The 25,536-nt window shown below is 44.5% G+C and overlaps 2 protein-coding genes across 3 annotated transcripts in view; both read right to left on the bottom strand.

The window, feature by feature from the left end:
• Window positions 1–18,296, bottom strand: part of Polr3b (RNA polymerase III subunit B) — a 106,949-nt gene extending 88,653 nt beyond the window's left edge. Inside the window, exons 1-9 of the mRNA XM_075954157.1 lie at window positions 18,112–18,296; window positions 14,925–14,957; window positions 14,660–14,716; window positions 14,512–14,576; window positions 9,864–9,939; window positions 8,884–8,984; window positions 6,869–6,960; window positions 3,818–3,935; window positions 800–908 (exon numbers count right to left, since the gene is read on the bottom strand). Of these exons, the coding sequence (XP_075810272.1) occupies window positions 800–908; window positions 3,818–3,935; window positions 6,869–6,960; window positions 8,884–8,984; window positions 9,864–9,939; window positions 14,512–14,576; window positions 14,660–14,716; window positions 14,925–14,957; window positions 18,112–18,183 (723 nt within the window). The 5' untranslated portion in view covers window positions 18,184–18,296. The remainder of the gene's footprint in view (window positions 1–799; window positions 909–3,817; window positions 3,936–6,868; window positions 6,961–8,883; window positions 8,985–9,863; window positions 9,940–14,511; window positions 14,577–14,659; window positions 14,717–14,924; window positions 14,958–18,111) is intronic.
• A 2,698-nt stretch (window positions 18,297–20,994) lies between these two features.
• The window catches only part of Tcp11l2 (t-complex 11 like 2), a 30,958-nt gene continuing 26,416 nt past the window's right edge, over window positions 20,995–25,536 (bottom strand). For both annotated transcript variants that reach the window (XM_075953995.1, XM_075953994.1), the window contains exon 10: window positions 20,995–21,805. In XM_075953995.1, the coding sequence (XP_075810110.1) occupies window positions 21,561–21,805 (245 nt within the window). In that variant the 3' untranslated portion in view covers window positions 20,995–21,560. The remainder of the gene's footprint in view (window positions 21,806–25,536) is intronic.

The following is a 25,536-nucleotide window of genomic DNA, read 5'->3' as shown; positions in this document are numbered from 1 at the left end:
ATGCAGTTACAAGACCAAAAACAGAGCTAAAGAAATAATCTGCACTGCACACATCGACAAAACAGATCTATTTCTACTCATGAATCTGTAAACTACCCCTTGAAAGGCTCATGGGAAACTGGCAGTGGGATCTCTAGGTAGCACTGTATAGTTAAGAAGAGGGTGGAGAAAGGCTTATTCATGACTATACCTTTCTACACTCTGGTATCTCCTAAAAAAAAAAAAAAAGAATAATATACAACTTAGATATGATACTCCTAGGATCCCTTACCTGCCCAATTCTACCTTACCTAATTCTATATAGAAAAAAACAAAAATAAAAAACCACTAGGACAGGTGAGTTGGCTAGGTGGGTGAAGGTGCGACCGCCAAACCTGATGAGCTGCATTCATACAGAATCCACACAGTAGAAGGAGAAAACTGACTTCTACAAATCCTCCGGCCTACACACACACACACACACACACACACATCATACATACACACAAACACATACAGACACACACATCATATATACACACAAACACATAAAGACATACACACACAAACACATACAGATATGCACACAGGCACAGACATACACACACACATCATATATACACACAAACACATACAGATACACACACACAGAGACACACACTACAGACTGTACATTCATACATATATACATGTCAACACTCACACACATGTTCACAAAAACAAATAAAATGTGATAAAAAAATTTTAATTTTTCACCATCATAATAATTTAATTTTGATAGAAATTCTTTCAGTGTTCGGAAAGAGAGTGGCAGCCTTACCTTGAATATGATGACGATGGGTATGTCTTCAGACAAGGTGTTGTGCCTCAGATAAAACCGCCCTTGCTTCACAGCCATGTTGGTTCTGCTCTTCTTCTCGTGGGTAGAGCTGAGGAAACACGGGCAGTTAAACTGCATCCCTATGCAGGAACTCCAATAGCAAAGATCAGTACCCTGTGTGTTCAGCTGTTCAACAAGCAAAATCATCCCTAGTTAATTGGCTTTCAAAGTTACACAAGTTCCTGCCACTTCTGTGAACACTTAAAAACACTACAACTGTTTCTCCACCTTCAAGACTATGGTGGAAATATTGTGATGAAGGAGTGCCTTTCACCCTTTGACCTAATTCCCCTTCCCTTCCCCTGTGTGCTGCTGGCTGGTTCGTGAGGAAGAGTCTTGTGTCCAGGCTGGCCTGCACTTGCTATGTAAGGACGATCTCGAACTCCTGCTCCTCCTTCCACCTCCTCAGAGCAAAGGTTACAGCTGTGTGCCACAGTGCCCAGCTTCTAACTTACGTCATTTTTATTCTACCTGAATTACTTTGATCCAATGTAGGACATATATTAATGACTGATTTTTTTTTGAAGAGAAAAATTTCAAAATGTGGCAGAGCATATTCTAAAAAATGAATTTTAAAATTAGTAATCCAAAAGAGTTGCCCACAATATCAGTACACAGTGAAAAGCCCTCATTTAGCTCCTTCTGTGGGTGTCTCAGGAAGGAGAATCCTAACAGACTCCCAAACATTGCAAAAGCTCTGTGCAGCCGTAACAGTAGCACACACTGGCTGCCTACTACACTGCTCTCATGTGGCACACACGAGTTCGAATCTCCACATGACCATACGTGCTGAGAGCTCCCTCTAAGGAATCACGTCTGAGGAAACTGAGACTTGACCATACGTGCTGAGAGCTCCCTCTAAGGAATCACGTCTGAGGAAACTCAGACTTAGAGAAGCTACTTGACTCCCCACTGCGGCGCCACGTGCAGAAAACACCTTCAGGATTAAATCCAGAATGCTCTGGCTCTAAAACTCTGTGGAGTTGAAAGGGAAGGGTGCTAAGGACTCTCACAGTCAAGAGACCCGAGCTTAGCTATGAAACAGACAGTATCATTTATCCTGAATTAAAACACATAATATAAAGTGAAGGTGGGAGGTGGTGGAGCACGACTTTAATCCCAGCACTGGGAGGCAAAGACAGTTGGATCTCTGTGAGTTCAAGGACAGCCTGGTCTACAAGACCGAGTTCCAGGACAGGAACCAAAGCTACAGAGAAACCCTGTCTTGAAAAAACAAAACAAACAAACAAAAAAAAACTGCATAATATACCACAGAAACTGAGTGGTTCCTCTTAAGTCTTGGATAAGCAGGACGTGGCCATTACTGTCAGCTGCCTCTCGATTGGAAAGAAGCCTACAGCACTCTCTGCTATAGTGACTACAGGCTGTAGAAGAGACTACAGCACTCTCTGCTATAGTGACTACAGGCTGTAGAAGAGACTACAGCACTCTCTGCTATAGTGACTACAGGCTGTAGAGACTACAGCACTCGCTGCTATAGTGACTACAGGCTGTAGAGACTACAGCATTCTCTGGTATAGTGACTACAGGCTGTAGAAGAGACTACAGCACTCTCTGCTATAGTGACTACAGGCTGTAGAAGAGACTACAGCACTCTCTGCTATAGTGACTACAGGCTGTAGAAGAGACTACAGCACTCTCTGCTATAGTGACTACAGGCTGTAGAAGAGAACTACAGCACTCTCTGCTATAGTGACTCCAGGCTGTAGAAGAGACTACAGCACTCTCTGCTATAGTGACTACAGGCTGTAGAGACTACAGCACTCTCTGCTATAGTGACTACAGGCTGTAGAGACTACAGCACTCGCTGCTATAGTGACTACAGGCTGTAGAGACTACAGCATTCTCTGGTATAGTGACTACAGGCTGTAGAAGAGACTACAGCACTCTCTGCTATAGTGACTACAGGCTGTAGAGACTACAGCACTCTCTGCTATAGTGACTACAGGCTGTAGAGACTACAGCACTCGCTGCTATAGTGACTACAGGCTGTAGAGACTACAGCATTCTCTGGTATAGTGACTACAGGCTGTAGAAGAGACTACAGCACTCTCTGCTATAGTGACTACAGGCTGTAGAAGAGACTACAGCACTCTCTGCTATAGTGACTACAGGCTGTAGAAGAGACTACAGCACTCTCTGCTATAGTGACTACAGGCTGTAGAAGAGACTACAGCACTCTCTGCTATAGTGACTACAGGCTGTAGAAGAGAACTACAGCACTCTCTGCTATAGTGACTCCAGGCTGTAGAAGAGACTACAGCACTCTCTGCTATAGTGACTACAGGCTGTAGAGACTACAGCACTCTCTGCTATAGTGACTACAGGCTGTAGAAGAGAGACTACAGCACTCTCTGCTATAGTGACTACAGGCTGTAGAAGAGAGACTACAGCACTCTCTGGTATAGTGACTACAGGCCGTAGAAGAGACTACAGCACCCTGACGCCTCACCTAGGCTACATTCTTCCTGCCCGCATAAACCCCGAGTTCCAGATCACATGAGAACAGGAGCTGCCCACGCCCTACATGTGCTACGGCTGCAGACTACAGGTGCATCTGAAGAAAGCTATGCTGGGCAGCTAACAACAGCATGCTCAGTCCATGTACAGTTCATGCAATATTATACATCAAACAGTCCTTACTTACAAATAGCCCAAAAAGGAATATGAAAACCTTGAAGTGCTTTTCTGTTTTTTCCTTAAGTTTCTTTAATGCTATAAATAAAGTACACAACTTAAATTAACCAGTACCTTTCCAAATGCCACCTTCATGTCCAACATTGAAATCAATATTGTGTTTACAGACTTATACAACAGATGAGTTTTAAATATACTATCTACTATTGAAAGAAACACTGTCCCCGCCACATGAGAAGGCACCCACCCACTATTGCTGAAATGATTAATATTTTGAAAAACACCATCTGTTCCCCATACCTGGTAACTGAAGCTCCAACGGCCCCTTTCCTATCCGCCTCCACGATGATCCTGTTCTTGGAAAGCTGCTCTTGGATAAGAATAACTTTTTCGACTCCTTTAACAATGAAGTAGCCACCTGCCCAAAGGGAACAAGAAAAGCTCAGCACCTCTTTCCGCACCCAGTGTGAGTAGGTTCCGTGGTCTCCAGAATACCATTCTAGACTGGCTCTGAACTCCTGTGCCCGCCTCTCAGGCTCAGACTGCAGCAGGCGCCTAAGACCCTTTGCTTCAGCAGCAGCAGCCGTGACCTTGAAGGGGCTGCTGACACTGTTCTGTGACCCGACAGCCCTATCAGCACATCGTTTTACCTCCTGAAGACACAGTGTATCTGACTGCTCTGCTGCCCTGGTTAGTCTTGTTGTCAAGCTGACAGGCTGGAAAGAGGGGAGCCCAGCTGAGGAACTGCCTCCATGTTTCTGGCCTGGTGGGCAAGTCTCCGGGGCACTGTCTGGATTGCTGATCTGAGAGGGTCTAGCCCAGTGTCCCCTCCCTACACAGAAGGGCCTGAGTCTTAAGAAATAGGAACGTAAGCCCAGGAGCAAGCCCAACAACAGTGTTCCCTTGTGGTTTCTGGTTTAGCTCCTGAACTAACTCCTCTCAATGAGGGATTATGACTCGGAAGAGTAGTAAACCTCTCGAGTGGCTTTTCCTGTGTTCACCAAAGCAGCGGGACAGGACAGAAAAACTAGGACGGGTGTTTCTGTGGTGGACCTGACCACGACGGTTGAGGGGACTTGTTCTGTGGACGCTTGGAAGGTAAGAGTACGGAAAAGGCAGACAATGGGGCCTGGCTTGTAAAGATTCAGAGGAAGCAAAGGCTATCAGGGCTGTTTGTGTGGTATTTTTCCATTAAGAACCTCTGGAAGGGAAAGCTGTTTCACTGTGACAATGAAGGCTGGCTATCTGGGACTAAGAAGCAGTTGTGACTAGTGAGAGACCAGTATCACTAATGAGGAATCTAGAAGTAAGTTCCCAAGGTAAGCATACAGAAGCTGTGGTCCAGAAGCTGGCAGCGGAACTTGATATTTAAGTCTTCTGTGTGGTAGTGGTTTGGCAGCATCAAAACTACGGGACTGAAGGAGTCATGAAGAGAAGGGCTGGCACCATGAGCAAGGGTGACAGTCCCCAAAGTGACCAGGAGAGGTCGTTGGTGGAGATGCCTGGATCGTGGGATGTCTACCAAGGACATGGCAGGTGGGCAGCGAGACTGATCTGCGCCTATTAACAAGCTATGAGCTACGGATGGCAGAACCAGAGACACGGAGTAGTCCACGACCTCTAGAGCCGGAAGACCATCGGTGCATCTCAGAAGTCAGACACTGAACTCTTTACATTGCCGGATTTGGATTGTGTTTTGATCTGATGACAACTGTGCCCTGTCCTCCTTGGAATAAGGAAGAATATATATATATATTTGCGGCTTTACAGAGGTCCACGCATTAAGAGACCTTGAATTTTTAAAGAGAACTTGAACCTTTAAAGCGCTGCAATTTTAAAGACTGTGGAACTTAAACAGTTGCAGTATATTTTGTATTATTTTATTAACATGAGATACTGGGAACAAGCCAGAAAGGAAAAGCTGTGGTCTAACAGTGATATATATGTGTGTGTGTGTGTGTATGTGTGTGTGTGTCTAGCTGATGAGGGGCTGAAGTCTCTTGTTAGTTTTGTTGTTGTTTAAAGAGGGAACCTCAAATGAAGAACTGCCTTCATTCAGCAGACTGTCCCATGAGAGCTGGATCTTCCTTAGGCAGGTGGGTCTGGGCTACAGAAGACAGGTAGAGGAACATGAGCCCAGGAGCAAAAAGGGGAATTCTTCCATGTTTCTACTTCAGACCCTGCTTGAGCTCCTGCCCAGACTGCCCTCAATGTGAGACTGTGACCTGGAAGTGTAAGCCAAATAAACCCCTTCTCCCCCAACCTTCTTTTGGCCAAGGTGAGTACAATAGTAACAGAAAAACCATCTATAACTTCCACATATTTTACCAAGCCAGCAGGCATACCAGACAGATTAAAAAAAAAACGTTTGTATTAAACAGATGGAATTTTAGATCTCCTAAGCACAGGAATGACCTGGGATCTTCAGTGGAAACTGATACCTGCTCCGACTTTTCTAACGGATCAGGAACAACAGTAGACCATGATTAGGTTTCCAAAATAATGTTCATACTGAATAAAAGTAATGGGCAGTTATTACATAATTTTTTCACATAATTCAGGACAGAATGAGGTTTGATGTGCAAAATATAAGCAAAGTCAAGGTAAAACATTTAACTTATAAAACCTTGGTTAGAGTCTAGCAAAGTAAGATTCTTACTAAATTCTTTCTAAAAGCAACCAGGTGTGGTGGGAAATGCCCGTAAGCTGGGGGCTTGGGAGATAGAGGCAAGAGGATCAGGTGATCGAGGCCAGCCTTAGCTATATAGTAAGTTAAGGCCATGTCTCCTTAAAAACACCGAATAAGGAAACAACAACAAAAACCTCCCGGACACAAGGAGTTCAAGTAAAGCAGATATCAGCCAATTTAAATCCTACATAATGGCATTTGGAAAACCTCTACATTCTGTTGTTTGAAATTTTGTCAAAAATTGTCTAGAAATCAGCACCAAAATATATATTTTAAGAGCTTAAACAACAGCAAAAAAAATTCATTTTTCTCTTTTCTATATTTAACATAGACTGTAATGAGCTACTGGGGTCTTTTCAGAATAGCTTAGACAGTAACTTTGTGAGAGTCTAGAATTTCAAGTATATCAAAAGAAACTACTGAACAAAGGCAGAAAGAGAAGAACAAGCCCTGACAACAATCAGAAGTTAGGCTACTGAGATTTAAAGCTAACCAAAGAATCGCACATTTTTAGAAATCTAGAATAAGGCTGGTGCCAAACCTTCAGAACTTTATGAACAGCTTCCCAACTTCATTAAAAGGCGGAAAGGCTACAGCAGAACACCAGGAAAACAGACAGAGCAGGAAAGCGGGGGAGGGTACACCCAAGCCATCACACATACCTGGGTCTAACGGGCATTCGTTCAATTTGGCAAACTCTGCTGGAGTTTTCCCTGTCAGAACACAGTTTGAACTTCGTAGCATGATGGGCATTCTGTTTAAAGTCAAACAAACAAAACGTTAATATGCACAGACGGGGGCATAAAAACACAGAGAACACACGGCAGAGGGGCCTGCACCTCTGGGAACCATGTTAGAAGAGGTTAGGAGATTCCACGAGAGAGCAGGGAAGACCCAAGATTCCCACACATATTTTCTGGCACAGATAACAAAAATCTACGACAGTGCTGGGTAACAGCAATGGCCCAGCTGAGAAGAGGAGTACTGAGTGAAGAAATTGTCAAGAATCTTACTTTAGGAAGACTAGGAGGCGGACTCTGGAAAGAGGAGTGGAAGCACCATGTGAGAGCCAGACAGTCTAAAGCGCACCTACTCAGACTTCTAGAAAAACTTGGGAAAAGGGGAAAGGCTATGGATGTTGAGATGTATGAACGCCTTCACAGTACTATCTATACAGAATAGAGGACCACCCCCAAACACGCAACACAGCAAAGGGGAAGAGAGGGTGTAAAACAAGAGCACAGGCAGATTACCAAAGGAAACTGAGCGGACTGACAGGCCTGAAGGACCAAGAGAGAACAACCTCCATCTGGGGGTTCTCTTAGTGCCACACGGAGGTCACGCAGAATTAGTAAGACCCTCACTAATGAAATTTCTAGAAGAAAGTTTCTATCTTCAGAAGATGGAAAATAAATACCAAGCCAAAGTCTGACATGAAAAACGAGGGGCTGGAATAATGGCTTGTGGTCAAGAGCACTAATGACTGCCAGAAGACTCGGCGTATGTTAACACCCATCTCTAAGGGACCTGCTGCCTTCTGCTCTCCTTCAGAACAAAGCACACATGTAGTGCACATACATACATGTAGACAAAACACCCATACATGTAAAATAATAGTAAATTAAAAAAATAAAAAAGCAAAACAAAAGCACAGAAATGTAACTTTATAAGACAACGATGATTTTCAATTTATGTGTTAAAAAGCAAGACAAGAGAAACATAATATAACAAAAGTCAAGGTTTTGACCCATGTCAAAGTTTTCTAAGATGTTACTCTTCTTAAAAGAATAGTAAAGAATTATACTCAAACTCTGTTAAGTTTTGCAGTTTATTTCTAAAGTAGCATAGTCAGAAATGATATGCATGCCTTTCAGAGCAGGTAGGAAAGAAAGAGCTCCCATTAATCCAACGTGATGCAAAGCAGAAAAACTAAAAACATAAAGTTGGAAAGATTTCAAGTCCAGAACACACGTACAGAAATATATGCAAATATCTACTTCTACACATGTAAACTGTGTGTGTGTGTGTCTCTGTATGTGTGTGTACAATAGATGTAAATGAGCTACACTCTCCAACAAATTTAAAAAAAAAATCTAGGTACACAAGGTTTACCTCAAGAAAACCAAAACCAGGTGGTGGCGCCGCACACCTTTAATCCCAGTACTCGGAAGGCAGAGGCAGGTGAATCTCTGAGAGTTCGAGGCCAGCCTGGTCCTAACTATTTCTACGAAAGCCTCAACATATGTCCCTAGTTAGGAAAAGCACGTTCCAAAATCCTAGCTGGTGCTATCCATTATTTCCAAATTTCTGGGACAGTAACTCTTCCCTAACTACTGTGACACATCAATGTCTAGGGTGACTACATATGGGAGGCAGCAAGAAGGGCATTGCAGGAGAATCCAATGAAATCCTAACTGACCTACTGAGCACCCACTGCTGGTGTCGGGCGAAGAAAAGGAAAGCATTTCCCCAGCCTTACAAAACGTTCTACAATTAATAAGAGCCACAGCTCCGCCTGGCCCTTACTCTAAGGATCCACAAAGGAATTCCACGAGGTAGCTACTGCTTCCGGAACACTCCTGAGGAAGTCAGGCAAAGCAGACTTATTAATTTGCTCAAGATCACGTGATGGAGCCGAGCTCCAGGCAGTGGCTCCAACAGCGACTTCTCTTCTCACCTGCCAATGGGTAAGGCGTTGCGGATTATCCTCTGGCTGCCTCGGGTGTACTCAATGTCCACTGTGATGGGGGCAGAGTACGTCATGTCCCTCAAACGGCACTGCAACAAATCACAGTTACTGCCCCTCTGCTCCCCCTAGGAGCACGGCCCACGCCAAACTGAACTTTCCCCAAGAAGGGGATGACATCGTGTACTGGCCTACATTTTGGTACAACATCCCTGGTCCTGCCAGTCCAAAGACGGAACATTAACCGAAGGGTAATTTTCTTCTCGTCAACCTGGTGCAAATGACGCGTTTGTTTCCACGTGGTTACAACAATCAGACTACTCCTTGCAAATCCATCCATAGAGACTAATCAATGAGGCTGGTTACATGGTTCAAAATTGTGAACTATCACATAGGTAAGAAAAGTATAAAAACTACACCATAAAACACCTTCCCAAGAGAGAGCTATACACAAAGACTCATCACACCATGCTACCAGCTTTTAAATCATCAGGGGGATTTGAGAAATTGTTGGGATGTGTGTTAACTTGACGTGATAACAAGCTAAAGAATACCTTCAGCTAAGCCACAGGAAAGCACACACGAATTCTCCAGTGCCTTCACATTACTACACTGCATATAGTAATATGTTAATATGGCAGTTTACAGCTTCAAGACAGAATTTCTCTGAACATTACCCATACAACTCTTTGTGTTAAATTTCATCTGTTGCTTTCACTGAAAGTCAAGTTTAAATTTCTTTAAACTTTTCCAACAGTGGCTCAGATTTTAAAATTTTAAGTTTCCTATTCCTGGCCAATAAAATTTGCTTAATGTGGGGATAAAGGAATGGCTCAGAGGTTAGGAGCACCAGCTGCTCTTCCAGAGGACCCAGCTTCAATTAAAACAAAAATCTTAAGAGAATACAGTAAGAGCAGAGCAGACTCCAGGTCAAAACAAACAAGTTCAGGTAAGGCAAGATGCACAATTACCTCGTGAGGGGACACTGGTCTCGTTACATTGAAACTTTCTTCAACATCGGGAAGGCCAACGTAGATATTAAGATATCTGAAAGGCAAATTTCTTTCGTCAATTATAATGTCTTTAAGAACATACACACGTGATCCCTGAGTCTTTGAAAAGCACCCCTTGCTGAGGATGACAAACAGAGGTGATGGCTGACTTATTCTGGAAGTGATAGTTCCTATAACTTTGCAAACGAGGGGAAATGCTATGGGTCTGTGAGTGTGTGTGTGCGGTGTACGGATATGTACATGTGTGTGCACAGGTGCACTGGAGACAAGGCATTAATGCTGGGCTGCTGCTTCTACCGCCTCCACCTCGAGTATTCTTAAAGATTTACTTTTATTTTATGCGTTTGAGTATTCTGTCTGCATGTAAATGCACTGTGTGCATGCATGGCACCTGCAGAAGCCAGAATAGGGCACTGGCTCCCTGGGAACTGGAGTTAAAGAGGGTTCTCAACCACAAGGTGGGTGCTGGAAACTGAACCCAGGTCCTCTGCAAGAGCAACCGGTGCTCTTAACTGCTAAGCCATCTCTCCAGTCCCCCTACCTTATTTTAGTCAGCTGAGTTAACTACATTCAGGCTCCAGAACAGCCTGTCTTCACACACCCAGTGCTGTGGTAAGATGCAGACGCTGCTGCAGCCAGCTTTCACATGAGGGTCTAGGACCCAAGTCAGCACGCCATCCACACAGCCACCTCCTGCTCTCCTAGGTCTACCTTCAGAAGATAACGCAGGTAACACTTTCAACAGGGCTTACTGTGTGACTCACTGTGTCAGACCACAGATTCCATGACAAGTTTTTTTTTTCTTTTTCACTTATTTTGTGAGGGAGGTTGCGAGGGCAGAGGGTGAACATGAAGGGACGGGGAAATGAATGAATGGAGATGCATGGTGAAGAAGACACAAAGAATAAATAAAAAGGAGAAAAAAGATAAAGTATGTTTTAATAGAGAAATATTAGAGCTGGTTCTATATAAATAACAACCAATGAAAACAGCAACGTGTAAGGCATTGCCTGTGCTATATGAGCATTCAAGTTTTTGTTGAATTAAACAAAAAGGTGGACTTAAGAGACAAAAATATACACTCATTGGTGTAAAAGGAGGGAGGATAATGGGAAAGTAGTCATGTTCTAACTACCAGAAGCAGCTGGAAACTGGGTGGAAAGAAGCAGGAAGGAAGCGACAGCTTTTGAAGATACTGTTTGGCACAGGTCTAACTCCTCTAAGGACAATATTGTGATGCAGTCAAAAAGACAGAGTTGAAATTAACCCAGAATCAAGCACAAATCTTACTGAATTACCAAGGAATAATATAACTGCTCTGAAATGGGAAGAAAGAACAGCGTCCTTAGGAAACAGCAGTTTCCTTGTGTCCTGTCAGGCTGAAGGCAGGAAGTCCGGTATACGACTGTCCTCTAGTTAGTGGACATTCCTGCAGACATATCAGTGTCCTGTCAGACTGAAGGCAGGAAGTCCGGTATGCGCCTGCCCTCTAGTTAGTGGACATTCCTGCAGACATTCAGTGTGAGGTTACCTGGTATATAACCTGAGGTTGAAATTTTTAAAAATTAACTACAGATCTATCAGCCCCATTTCTCACTGTCAGGATAAGGAAGGGAAGACTGTTAGAATGAGTGAGTACTGTGAGCCAAGAATCAGGGGCCTCAGTCTAAAGTCTCCAATGCAAACTAAATGAATAGGACATAGATGTGTGCATGAACGTGTTAGTGTATGTACATTTATTTGCTAATGCTGTCTGCCTTAGTGGTCATATGTAGATGTACAAGCACCTTCTAACAAACGAACAGGGCACCTTGAAGGAATGGTTGGTTCCCTGATGGGGACAAAGAAAAACACAACAAATATATAGCATAGCCTATGGTTCCAGAAAGTAAAGTGGTTGTTGAAATATCACAAGAGCCCATTTGAAAGGACATGGAATCAAGCTGAAGAATTTCCCTATGGCAAAGTTAGAATAATCTAAGTAAAAGAATAATAATGCTGGCTTACAAACAACAGAAAAAACTAAAAACTGTGATCCTGGACTTGGGGCGGGAGAATTGTCTGTATTCTATCAATCATGTTTTAAATAAACTCTGATTGGCAGGTAGCTAGGTGGGAAAACCAGACAGGAAGTAGAGGTGGGGTAATAAGAACAGGAGTATTCTGGGAAGAATGGGCCAATCAGTTTATATCTAATGCAGACTCTGTGTGATTCTTTGGGGCAGGACAGAAACCACAACAAGCAGGACCTCATGTTACACTGGACTGATAAAAATATAATATACAAAAGGCACAACGAGGGCATGGGAACATTAGAAACTGAAGGAATGACAGGCGGTGGCGGTGCACGCCTTTAATCCCAGCATTTGAGGACAGGCTGATCTACGGACTGGGTTCCAGGGAAGCCGGGGCTACAGCGAGAAACCGTCTCTTGGAAAGAAAAAGGGGGCGGGGGGGGGGGGGAGAAAGAGAGACTTACAATTATCACAGAGTAGTAGTATGGATAAGAACCATCAAATCAGTAGAGAGGAGCTGTGTATGCAGCACAGTGTAGAATACTGGTCTTGTAAACATGAAGTTTGGGGTTCAATCCCAGGCACAATAAATTTTTCTTAAAGAATTAAATAAAATTAGTGGTGAAAGCCGGGCGGTGGTGGCGTACGCCTTTAATCCCAGCACTCGGGAGGCAGAGGCAGGTGGATCTCTGTGAGTTCGAGACCAGCCTGGTCTACAAGAGCTAGTTCCAGGACAGGCTCCAAAACCACAGAGAAACCCTGTCTCGAAAAAACCAAAAAAATAAATAAATAAATAAATTAGTGGTGAAAATACTGAGATTTGCATTGTCCAAAGGATCTCCCTGTAGAGAGTTATTATAAAGAGAAAAGATAGTATTCTTACAACAGAGAATTCTGAAAGACAGACACCACATTAACTAAGAAAACAGTGTTAAAATCGCCAGCCACAAAGGACGTTGGCAATTGTATCCTCTGAAAAAATGGCAGAAACATGGCTTAAAGTGTGTAACTTAAACTAATCATGAGTTAGGTCCAAATACTCAGAAGGACCCTTTGCAAAATTTCCTCATGCTGGGGAACCTCCTTCAGCCAATGGCCTTTGAGAGGCTGGACCAGGTTGTGTGTGACCTTGGGTACTGAAAAGGTGTGCACTTTGTGTGTGTGCTCTCTCTCTCTCTCTCGCTCTCTCTCGCTCTCCTAGATGTTGGGTTTGGTTCCTGTTCCTCATTTGTGCAGAGGACTGTGATCTGTATAGTATACCCTATTCAGAGCTAGTGTGGGGGGGACTATTTTATTTGGGTTCTCCTTCACTGTCAGACTCCTCTGTCATAAGTGTCATGGCCAAGAACCACCAGGCAAGACCGAAGACTATCAGATTCTGGAGACCAACAAACACAATCGCAGCCTTGAACAGGAGCCTTGGCAATTCAAGGGCCCTTGAAGAGGACCTGAAGTTGGGTCCCCAGCACCACCCCAGGAATGGTGCCCCAGGAGATCTGAAGTCCTCTCTGGCCTCCAAGGGCACTTGCGCTCAGCTATACACAAACTCACACCTAAATATAGTGGAGGATCTGGAACATCCTGACTCAGTCTTATGATAAAAAACCATCTTATTACAGGCCAAAGTAAGTTCATCCCTGTCTTTTTGAAAAACTTGGATCTGACCAGGTCTTGACCCATTTCCTGGAATTTGACATGTTCTATACTCTATGCCCTAACCTCCATCCTGATTAATTCTGTGAAATAATTCTGAAATGTTCAGTTAAATGCCTAGGTAACCAAAATTCATCTGGAAATCCACCAACCCTTGAAAGTCTCCCAGTCTTGCAGTTTTGGGGGTTACATGAACCCCACTTTCTTCTCTTTCTCCTATGTTCGATGCTATTTTCTCAAACCCCACTTAAGGGAGAGAGCCTCATATGACAGAAAATAAAGCTTGCATAATTTGACCAAAGAATTTGGGTCTTTACTCTTGTGTGGTGGGATTAACAACAGAAAGGCAGCCTAACAGAGGGACAGGGACTGATTCTGCTACAAGAAACGGGGTGAATGGGAAAACACCAGGTCAGGTCTATACTTCAGCAGGCGGCACTCCATAAATTAACTCCCTGGTTCTGAGGACTGGGGTCTGATCACAGACAGGGAAGTAACACAGGTTGTGCAAAGAATACTAAGAACTTTTTCTTTTTTTCAATGATTTTTCTATATCTATAACTCATCAAAAGAAAGGCCAGCTTAGAAGAACTACTTAGTAACTTTTCAATTAAAATTCTATTTACAATCAATTAAAAGCTAAATGTGAGCAGTTGACAATTAGTTTACTGAATGGGTAAAATAACAGCTGTACAAGAGATGTGACAGCAAGTACAGCCACGCCAGTATTTAGAAAACAATCAGAGCTGGGAGGTGGTGGCGCACACCTTTAATCCCAGCACTTGGGAGGCAGAGGCGGGTGGATCTCGGTGAGTTAGAGACCAGCCTGGTCTACAGGAGCTAGTTCCAGGACAGGCTCCAAAACTACAGAGAGACCCTGTCTTGGAAAACAAAAACAAAAGCAATCAGAATAAACGTAAGAGGAGCTGGTTTCTTACTTTAAGTACCACATGGGGTCAGCGTCGCTCGTAACCTTCTCATTGGCTTTCATTATCTTCTTTATCTGCAGCAGAAGTCAAGGTTAGGGACAGAACTCCGACTTCCAACTGGTCCTCAATTCACGTCCAGTTGGAATCCGATGCTTACCTCCACATTAATGAAGTAGTTAAAGGAGTCTATATGCTGCTTCACAAGGCCTTTCACCTAAACACGGAAGAATAAAGAAAGGATGAAGGATGGCAATAATGCACAGGTGACATTTGTCACACTGGCCACAGGAACCAAAGTTTCTCAAATACAAGTACGAGAAAGAATAATAAATGCATTTAGTTACAAAAAAATTGAAAGGACCATCTAGAGACTTATTGTGTTATAAATAACCAATTATTATTAAAATCAAACAAATAATTACCTTTAAAAATGCTGGAAGCAGCCTCCATTTTTCCTGTGGACCAAACAATAAGACCATGAGAATTCTGCAGCAGTAACTACAAAACACAATTATTTTGATACACTAAGTTTACCACAGTACACTGGAAGAAAAGCAAAAGGGGGAAATTTTATCATGTAAGTGCTACTGTAAGAATGTTTATACATGTGCATACGCACATAAACACGCCCCCATGTACCACAGGTACATATGGTACATATACTACATATACTACAGCCTTTTCTTGATGACAAGATCCCAAACACTTCTCACGTTTATTCTCATCGCACATCTGAGTAAGGCTTGTAGTCTGTCTGAGCGTGGTAAGAGAACCAGAGTTCTTTTCAAGTCCAGCCCCCCAGGACTCAGGGGTCAGCTCACGCGGGTGTCTGCTCCTGCACTGAAGGACTCCTCCGCTCTTAAGCTGTATGACTGGCCTCTGCCACTACATAACATGGCAGCCTCTTTTCACTCTTCTCAGCTCCTAAGGAAAGGCCCCGGACAATGGGCGCTTTGTGGCAAGTAAAGATTGGCTTTAACTTCAGGGACCTGAGAGCCACTAGAAAGTTCTGAGTGGAAGGGTCACGTGATAGCTCTGTGCCTCTTAACTAGATCATTCTGGATGCTGAGTGCCGATGAGCAAGGCAGGCAGCAGGAAGGTCACTGCGCTAACTGGCTGACTGCAGGAACCCAGGCTGATAACAGGACAACCAGAAAATGAGAAATTGTTAGCTCGGAGGCATGATCTGGAGCAAAGTCAGTGAGATTTGACAAGAGACTACACGGCTCCCTGAGAAAAAGTGAAGGTAAAATGAAAAGCAGGGTTTCTGGTCTGAGGAGGGAGAGGAACTGGGCCAGCACAGATGAGTGCTGGGGACGTGTGTAGGAGCAGCAGGTCTTCAGGTTTGGGGTGCTGGGGACGTGTGTAGGAGCAGCAGGTCTTCAGGTTTGGGGTGCTGGGGACGTGTGTAGGAGCAGCAGGTCTTCAGGTTTGGGGTGCTGGGGACGTGTGTAGGAGCAGCAGGTCTTCAGGTTTGGGGTGCTGGGGACGTGTGTAGGAGCAGCAGGTCTTCAGGTTTGGGGTGCTGGGGACGTGTGTAGGAGCAGCAGGTCTTCAGGTTTGGGGTGCTGAGGATGTGTGTAGGAGCAGCAGGTCTTCAGGTTTGGGGTGCTGGGGACGTGTGTAGGAGCAGCAGGTTTTCAGGGTTTGGGGGTGCTGGGAGTTTGGTTGGTGCAGGCTTAGTCTGAGATTCCAATCAGACATTCAGAGAGGAATGTCAAATGGGCAGCAGATGCCTGGAACTTACAAACAGTGTAAATTAGGCAATAGTTATTAAGACCAAGGGACGATGAAATTACCTAAGGAGCAATGGAAAAAAATTGCACAAAATGAGATCAAAAGCCTCGTGCAGGGATATACCCTTTAATCCTAGCATTTGGGAGGCAGAGATGGGCAGATCTTTGTGAGTTTGAGGCCAGCCTGGTCTACATACTAAGTTGTATGGCAGCCAGGAATGCATAGTGAGACTGTATCTCAAAAACTGGAGAGAAAGAGAGAGAGAGAGAGAGAGAGAGAGAGAGAGAATTTCTAACATCTAAAAATGAGGATGTGGGGAGGCCCCAGAAAGCAGGCAAGCCAGCCTCTGGTAATAGAAAGCAAGAATGGTTTTTGTTTTGCTTTCTTTGGGGGGAGGAAGGGAGCTGAAAAGATTGGAAGAGAAACTTTTAAAGTGAAGGAAATGTCCTAATAAAGCATGTATTGGGTGCAAGTATCAAAACCAAAGCAACAAACACTCAATATCTGTGTAATATTAAATTGCACTATATCTGATTAAACAGAAAAAGAGCAAACAATTACAGCTTGAATTAAATTCCTTTGCTGACATTTATGTGACCTGGCCTACAGGACCCTGGAAAATGTAGACAGTTCAGAAATTGCCAGAAGGTGAACTCTAATTCAATATGACTGGTGCCCACATAATAAAGGGGAATTTGGGCAGACACACTCAGGGACAGATGTCAGGGTGATACTTCTGAACACAGAAGATATATCAAAGGCTCTCACTTCTGGTCAAGGCTATTCCTGCAGCTTCTTTCCCACCATTGCTTATTCTACCTGCTGTGAGACTTTGTCTCTTGTATGCATCTACTTTCTTGGTTTTTTTTTTCTCATTCCCAATTGTAGAATAAATTCTCCATCATATGACTTCCACAGGAAGGCACTGACCCCTTCCTACAGTATCTGTGTCTACCGCGTGACTTCTGCAGTACTTATTAGAGTAATATTTTAATGTGCTGAATTAAATGAAAATGTCATTTCCTTTTAGCTGGCTATTTACTATCCAACTTTCTAACTTATATTTCCTCTGTCTGGATTTCTCCCCTGACCATCTTCAATCCTAATCCCCCCATTCCATGCCAAAAATTTCGAGGCTCCGGGCAGTGGTGGCGCACGCCTTTAATCCCAGCACTTGGGAGGCAGAGACAGGCGGATCTCTGTGAGTTGGAGGCCAGCCTGGTCTACAAGAGCTAGTTCCAGGACAGGAACCAAAACCACAGAGAAACCCTGTCTCGAAAAATCCAAAAAAAAAAAAAAAAAGATTTCGAGGCTCAGAAACACTGTATGTACCTCCATCTCAGAATGGATTTAATCATGCCCGTAACTGCACTACAAAGCAATTATTCTTTAACTCTTTAGAATCTGATTTAAAAAGGTTATAGGGGCCAGTGAGAAAATACAAGATCAAAACTTGGGGGAAATATTCAGGCAGTTAAAAATGTCTGCAGTCCAAAGAAACTCTGGGCTAAAAGGAACACGATGACAGCGTGGGATTCACATTTACTGGGAGCACCGCAGCGGCTGCGGGACGCCATGATATTGGTTCCCCATGGAAGAACGGGATGGCAGACCAGTTCTTCCCAGTGCACCTCAGCACTAGAAATGCTCCACCCGCGAGGCGTCCGCTGAGCTTCTAAACCCGGGACGCTGCAGAGAATTCCGTTCGGGCTACCCCAACACGCGAGCTCCAGAACGCTTAAGACTCGCACGCGCGCTGCTCTGAGCATGCGCACAAGCCTAGGGCCCGCCCCCGTCAGCACCAAGGCTCTCCCGGCAACGCCTCCCCGGTCGCCTCCAGCCTCTTCCGCCGCCTGCCAGCACCGCGCTTACCTCAACCGTCGGGATCGGCGCCGCCAGCTGCTCCGGGGTCAGGCTCCCGAACTCCTCCGCCAGTACGTCCATCCCGCTCACGGTGAAGGAAGAAGTCGACAGAACGTTCACATCCGCCTCTGCTGCTCCAAGCAAACGGCACGCGGAGGCTGGTGTGCGTCGTCCTAAAGTGTCCCCGCGGCGCTTGTTATCGGAGGCGCCGCGGAAAGGTTCCGCCTGGTTCCGGAGCCCGGAAGTGACCGAGCCGGATGTGGGAAACGGCTCCTCCTGGTGTAGTTCTGAGGTTTCTTCTGGTTAATCCTAGATCTCCTAACAGGCAGGTTTACTGCCCATTCCCCAAAATGATTGAGCACGGCAAAATACAGGAGTTCTAACTGTATAACTCATCCGAAGAATCATGAATCATAGACAGTGGCCACAACATGAACCCCTGAAGCAAAGACTTCATTTAACTCCTTCTAAAGCTGTTTGCGCTGCGTAGGAAGAACTGTTTACCGTGGCTAGTAAGTGATTGGTAAAATAGTCGATGGTGTGCGTGTAACGGACAGCCATCAACCGCCCTCAGAATGACCATAGTAGGCTGGGGAGAAATGCACAGTAGTGAGAATAAATCCTGACAAGATAGTGTTAAACTCGGAGATGCAGCATCTCCCGTTAAATTACTCCCGCCAAAGTTTAGCGTGAAAAGATTGGCCGGCTTTAACGGGTAGGTGAATGAAAAATAAATAAATACAAAGGAAGCACACTCCTCCCTATCAAGAATGTGTATTTTGTCACTAGCCTTTGAAGCTGACATCAAGGACAACCTCTACAGCCTTCTGTATACCCTTGAGTTTTTCTGCCAATGACAATTTGGGGCCTAATGAGCCATGGTTCTGATGAGAAATGACAAATTTTGTTCCTGTGTAGTTAACCACTTAGCAATCATTCCTCAAGACACTAAAAGCCCTTGAAGCTTGAAAGAGATTTAGGACCTCATCAATTACAGATGCAAGTAATGCAAGGTGGCTACATTATGCTACAGTATGAGGGAGACAAGCAGTGTGAAGGAAAGACAAGGTTAGTAGTTGCTTCGTGAAGATTTAAACATAGCTCGAACTTACGTAGCAATGGAATTGCAGGGGTGGATTCGAATTTGGATCTTGTGATCTCGGTCCCATTCTACTTCTTTCGGAACAGCAAGTGGAGAATGTTAGAACAAGAACAGGAATGTAGTGGGGGCCCAGAAATAAGAGTCAACCACTCCCTTGTTTCACCCCCACCACAGCGGGGTGAGTGTTGGAATCAGGGACTCCAGTGAGGCCAAGCAGCAGCAGCTTTATGAGTGTGGCTGGATGCGTGGTGATCCACACTTAGCCTCCATGTTTTCCAAGACTGACTCTTCAAACCAAGCTGGTTCTGTGAGGAACTCTATTCATTCAGTTCCTTCACCACTTGTTCCCAGGTGTTTTTACTGTCGATAACATGTGTTTCTGTGAGCATGTGGGTACACACACCACACACACAAGACTGGTATCACCACCAACAGGAATTTTTGCTGCAAGAGCTATCTTGTGTGTGACCTTCTCCCATTGCAAACATTCAGCGATTATTTTTATCCCCTTCAGGACAAAAAAGGAAAAGGAAACTAGACCATGGCACCCAAGAAACGTTCCACCTTTGTTTTGCTTCCATCACTTCGTTCTTATCTGTTGTTTTCTGGATTTATTGCAACTTTTAACCATGGCACTCACTGCTCAGCCAGAGTCTACTGTGTCCACTCCAACACTGTTGGTTCTTGGACCGTTAATCCTCAGTGTCTTTTAGGCCTTAGCCTAAGAATTATCCTTCCCACGGGAGAGGTCAGCGATCTTCACTAGCATGAATCACATTTATTTTATAGCCCCTATTAATTGTTCACAACTTTTTCATTGGAGTGTTTAAAAATTTATTATTTAGCTGAGTGTTGGTGGCAAATGCGGCAGAAGCAGGTAGATCTCTTGATTTTGAGGCCAGCCTGGTCTACAGAGGTAGTTCCAGGATAGCCAGAGAAACTTGTCTCAAAAAAAAAAAAACTCAAAATTATTTTTTAATATATATTAATTATACTAAATAATGGTCTCATTATGAATTTAAGACAGTTTCTATAGTGTAGGCTAGCTTTGAATTTGGGATCCTTCGCCTGGCCTGCTGACTGCTAGAACTATACAGATTGAACCACCACACCTGGCTCATTATAACATTTTCCAGGTATGTATTATACTTTGATCACATGTTCTCATTATTCCGTCATTCTCCACGCCCTCCTCCCACAGTTCCCTTCCTCTTTGATTCGTTAAATCGTCCTCCTTCCCTATCTTCACTGTAGACACATTCTGTATGAGAGGGGAAGATACGGGATTTATTAAATCTGGCCTACTGTACTTTGACAGTGTAGGGCACCTCAGGAATTCTCACATCCTCCTCGTGTAGGGGCTACGCTAATCTATGGGTCAGTTTTAGTATTTCTGCTGCTGACGTGATACCCATGGATGCTCCTGAGGAGCTCGTTAACTGAGGGAACAAAGCGATGCCATGGGTGGAAGGCTCTGAGGAGCAGCACAGCCTGGCAGAGCTAATACAAGAGCCCAGGGCAGCTTTAATCCCAGACCTCTGTAAACCCAAAGCCAGTCTGTATACATATTCAATTCCAGGCCAGCCAAGGCTACGGAGTGACACTCTGTCTAAAAAGAAAAAACAAAGCAAGAAAAAGAAACAAACAAATGCTCAGTATTCCATTCTGAGAGCCCAAGGGAAGTTAGAAAACTTCCTGATTGTCCTGAAATCATTTTCAGCATTTTAAGATATAATTAGCATGAGCAATACATGTTTCAGCAGTAAAAGAATGGAAAGAGGACCATGTCAGCTGCTTAATAAAGTTTTTATTACAGAACATTCATGTTATGAAAGCCTCAAAAGTAGGAACAAACATTTACGTGAAAACCAAATAAAATCCTAATAAATGGACTTGGCTAAATCCAGACTCGAGACACAAATTTATTTTGCCACTTAACAAAAAAAAAAGCAGAATGCCCTTCATTTTCAATATACTTTTTAAATGTTTGCACATTGTATTCCTGCAGGCAACTGCAGTATAATCAAGTATATAAACAAAAACAACTCCTTTTAGGTTGAGTGAACGAGCCACATAGAAATAGTATAAATGTGTAAGAAAACACCAGTATTATATAGGTGGTGTAAGTCATTAAAAATTACTTTTCTTCATTAAACCTGTCTGCCTTAACTTGGAAACGATACACAAAAGAGTCTATGGCTATGTGGCCCTTCTGTGATGCCGACGTTACCAGACTACACAGGTTCAGTCCAACACTGCTCTGGGGACAGCACTGGATATGTGCCGTTGGTAGAAATGAGGACAGGACAGTGCGCCAAGGGCTGACTTCCATCTCTTCTCCAGCGTCAGCTTCACATCAGTTGTTTGGCAGTGAAGCGTCCGTCTTCCCCACAGCTTCATCCCTCAAGAGCAGCTTTCGGAATATATTTGCATAGATTGGCCCATACACCTGTTTGTTGAGATTCACGATGTTTGTGAATTGACAGCCAAGCACTTCCAGCTCCTGCTGAATGACATCAAGGCCCAGTGGCACAGGAGGCAGGCTCTTATGAGTGCTTGAAAGACAGAGCAGGCTTCTCATGTACACCTGGATCCGTTTGTCTAAAGGAAAAACAACGGTATCTTTACCTGTTCCATTAAGTACATAATCTTTAATAATAACAGTAAGACTCCCATTTACCCCTGCCTGTACTCAAGTGGCACTGCAGTTCCTCCATTAAGGATGCAGAGTATTTCTTCATCCTCTATCTGAACTGGCTTCATCACCTGTTTTTGCTAACACACAATGTTACAGAAATGCCAGGATGCTAGATGCATGCCTAAGCTTCAAGATGCATGACTGATTCCACTCTGCCTACCATCAGCCATGTGAGTAAGGCTGAAACTGCTGGGCAAGACTGCAGGAGAGATCTATGGGAGGGCACTCCAGAGAGCCACCTCTCAAGCTTCTGATAAGAGTCCGGCCGAGATCAACAGTGCTACCAGCTTAAGCCACAGAAACATGAATGAGTTGGAGAAGGCCAAATAACTACTCAGTTGACCTACAGTCTTGTGAGAAATAAGTAGATAAAACTCAGTCTATAGAGTATTAGGATGACTTATATATAGCGAGAAACGGTTGATCAGAAAAAACTAAGTGCTTTTGTGAGGTACAATTTTTTTCTTGGTTTTTCTAGACAGGGTTTCTCTGTAGCTTTGGAGCCTGTCCTGGAATTCACACTGTAGACCAGGCTGGCCTCGAACTCAGAGATCCACCTGTCTCTGCCTCCCAAGTGCTGGGATTAAAAGTACGAGCCATCACTGCCTGACTGTGTGGTAAAATATTTTTACGAAAATCAAATGACCAACATCCACCACCATCACTGAAGCTGGCACTATCAATGCAGCAAGCGTCATATTTGTTTAGGGTTTGGTTTGTTTTTATAGAAGCATTTTAAAATCGGGGATTCCATGCTGAAATCCAAATTTTTGGTTCTATAAGAAAAAAATCTAGAAACCCAGCTCACTTGGGATTTCAACACAACACAGAGGAAGTTGGTCCACACAACTGGGTTTCCCAGAGACAGCGAAGCCCATGCCTATTGCTCTGGCATAGTTCAAACCGTACTGTGCAAAGCGCCCTGCCCTCGTAATTATTGCCCATGCCCTCTGCACAGGAGGCTGCGGAAGGGCTGCTCCACAGCACTGCATCAGTCACCTCCCTTGCCTGCCCCCCTGCATCTCTTGGTGACCACCGGATACAAGCAAGTGCATGCAGTGATTGGGCTACAGTCACATTGGACAGTAATGCCAGCCAGACCGACTACCAGTGTGCAGCCCTAACGGCTCTCCCCAGCTTTGGAGACCAAACCCTCAAACCTAAGAATGTTTGCTAATAACACCGTCCACTGAGGACAACAGTTATGACATGAAATCAGACTTTTTCCCACCTTTGGAGACAAAAGCCTGGGGTGGCCTCAAGCATACTATGTGTCTGAACTAGGGATCCTCTCGCTGCCACATTCCAAGTGGTGGGATTTACAGGTATGAGTCAACATGCATGGCTTTTGACACTAATCCAAACTCTTATTTTCAAACACTGTTTCCCACAAATTATACTTTAACCCAAACTGCCCCTGGAACCTGAAAATTTCCAACATCCATGTGTTAGAATTTTTCCTCTTATTAAACTCCTGTCCCACTACATCCCCTCTCTTTCCAGATCTCCTTCAATGCTGGATCTAAAGTAAGTTCTGTGGTCTCTCTGACCAGGTTACACCAGTGTGCATGTCTTTCTCCTATCTTACAGAGTGAGCTCTTTGAAGGTACAGAGGAGTGGAGGCTATGTTTCTTTATATTCCTGGCCTGACATATGGCACAAAAATCCTAGCTGAATGAAAATGGAATGAGAACAGTTTATAAATACCAAACTGAAAACAATGGAAGCCTAGAGAAGGCAAGCAGAGACAAAATAATTCTCACCTGTGTATTTCAACAAGGAGAAATTATTCATGTATCACTTAGGCATTTGAAAAAAAATTCTCAAAAAATGGAAATGGCTATGGGCATGCATATACACATGTAATCCATAGATAATTTTTACCTTTTTTATATATTAGGGAAAGTTTTGGTTTGAGAGAAAATTCCATTTCTAACTATCTTTTCAAAGCATTACAGCATAGTGAGAGGTGTAATGCCCTTGGCAAACAGACCCACATCAACTGAAACACAGGGTGGCAGAGCATGGGTGTCACGCACAGGGAGGACCCGTGGTCAGCACTGCAGAGCATGGGTGTCGTGCACAGGGAGGACCCGTGGTCGGCACTGCAGAGCATGGGTGTCACGCACAGGGAGGGGTTGTGGTCGGCACTGCAGAACATGGGTGTCGTGCACAGGGAGGGGTTGTGGTCGGCACTGCAGAGCATGGGTGTCACGCACAGGGAGGACCCGTGGTCGGCACTGCAGAACATGGGTGTCACGCACAGGGAGGGGTTGTGGTCGCCACTGCAGAACATGGGTGTCACGCACAGGGAGGGGTTGTGGTCGGCACTGCAGAACATGGGTGTCACGCACAGGGAGGGGTTGTGGTCGGCACTGCAGAACATGGGTGTCGTGCACAGGGAGGGGTTGTGGTCGGCACTGCAGAGCATGGGTGTCACGCACAGGGAGGGGTTGTGGTCGCCACTGCAGAACATGGGTGTCGTGCACAGGGAGGGGTTGTGGTCGGCACTGCAGAGCATGGGTGTCACGCACAGGGAGGGGTTGTGGTCGGCACTGCAGAACATGGGTGTCGTGCACAGGGAGGGGTTGTGGTCGGCACTGCAGAACATGGGTGTCACGCACAGGGAGGGGTTGTGGCCAGCACTGCAGAACATGGGTGTCACGCACAGGGAGGGGTTGTGGCCAGCACTGCAGAACATGGGTGTCACGCACAGGGAGGGGTTGTGGCCAGCACTGCAGAACATGGGTGTCACGCACAGGGAGGGGTTGTGGCCAGCACTGCAGGGCATTTCCTATATGCCATGATCTAAATATTTAATTTATGTTGGTTTCTCATCATGCAAAAACTCAGTGAACTTTCCCTTAGACTGGGCCTAACTTCATCACAGATACAATCCAAACACTTTGTCACAAGAAACCCTAAAAATAAAATCCTTTCAAAATGATTATTATATCAACAAGTAGTTTTGCCTCCTCTTTGGCATTCATGTTTTTAAGCCAAGAATACAGAAGCATTTGTTCAGTTTGAAGCAGTCAAATGGAGTCCCTGCCAAAGACTTGTTCTTGTCTTCCAGAGTTAAAAGAGAGGCACTTAAGACCGTCACTTGAGCAGCTAAGGAAAGGATACTTTGAATAAGATTTAAATACCTTCAATGTGCAGAACAGCAGGCAAAGCTGCCCTGGGGAGACCTGGGAAACTAAGCTGCTTTACCAGATTTTAAGAGGCGTCTCTTGCCCCCGCCCCACTTCCCACTTTATATCCAGGGCACAGACACACTGTGAGTTCAGGGCTCCAGCTCTGCCCAAATACAATTAGGGATATGAACCCTGCAGCCAGATGGGCAAGGTAAGAATCCCAACTCTAGTTATTTAGACATGGGTACTAACTACCCTGTTAGTTATTTAGATGTGGGCACTACCCTGTTAGTTATTTAGACATGAGTACTAACTACCCTGTTAGTTATTTAGACATGGGCACTACCCTGTTGGTTATTTAGACATGGGTACTAACTACCCTGTTAGTTATTTAGATGTGGGCACTACCCTGTTGGTTATTTAGACATGAGTACTAACTACCCTGTTAGTTATTTAGACATGGGCACTACCCTGTTGGTTATTTAGACATGGGTACT

This window comes from Microtus pennsylvanicus, chromosome 20 (assembly GCF_037038515.1).
Source record: "Microtus pennsylvanicus isolate mMicPen1 chromosome 20, mMicPen1.hap1, whole genome shotgun sequence".
Taxonomy (NCBI): domain Eukaryota; kingdom Metazoa; phylum Chordata; class Mammalia; order Rodentia; family Cricetidae; genus Microtus; species Microtus pennsylvanicus.
Note: the sequence above shows the minus strand (reverse complement) of the source record. Positions and strands in the feature narration are given on the sequence as shown.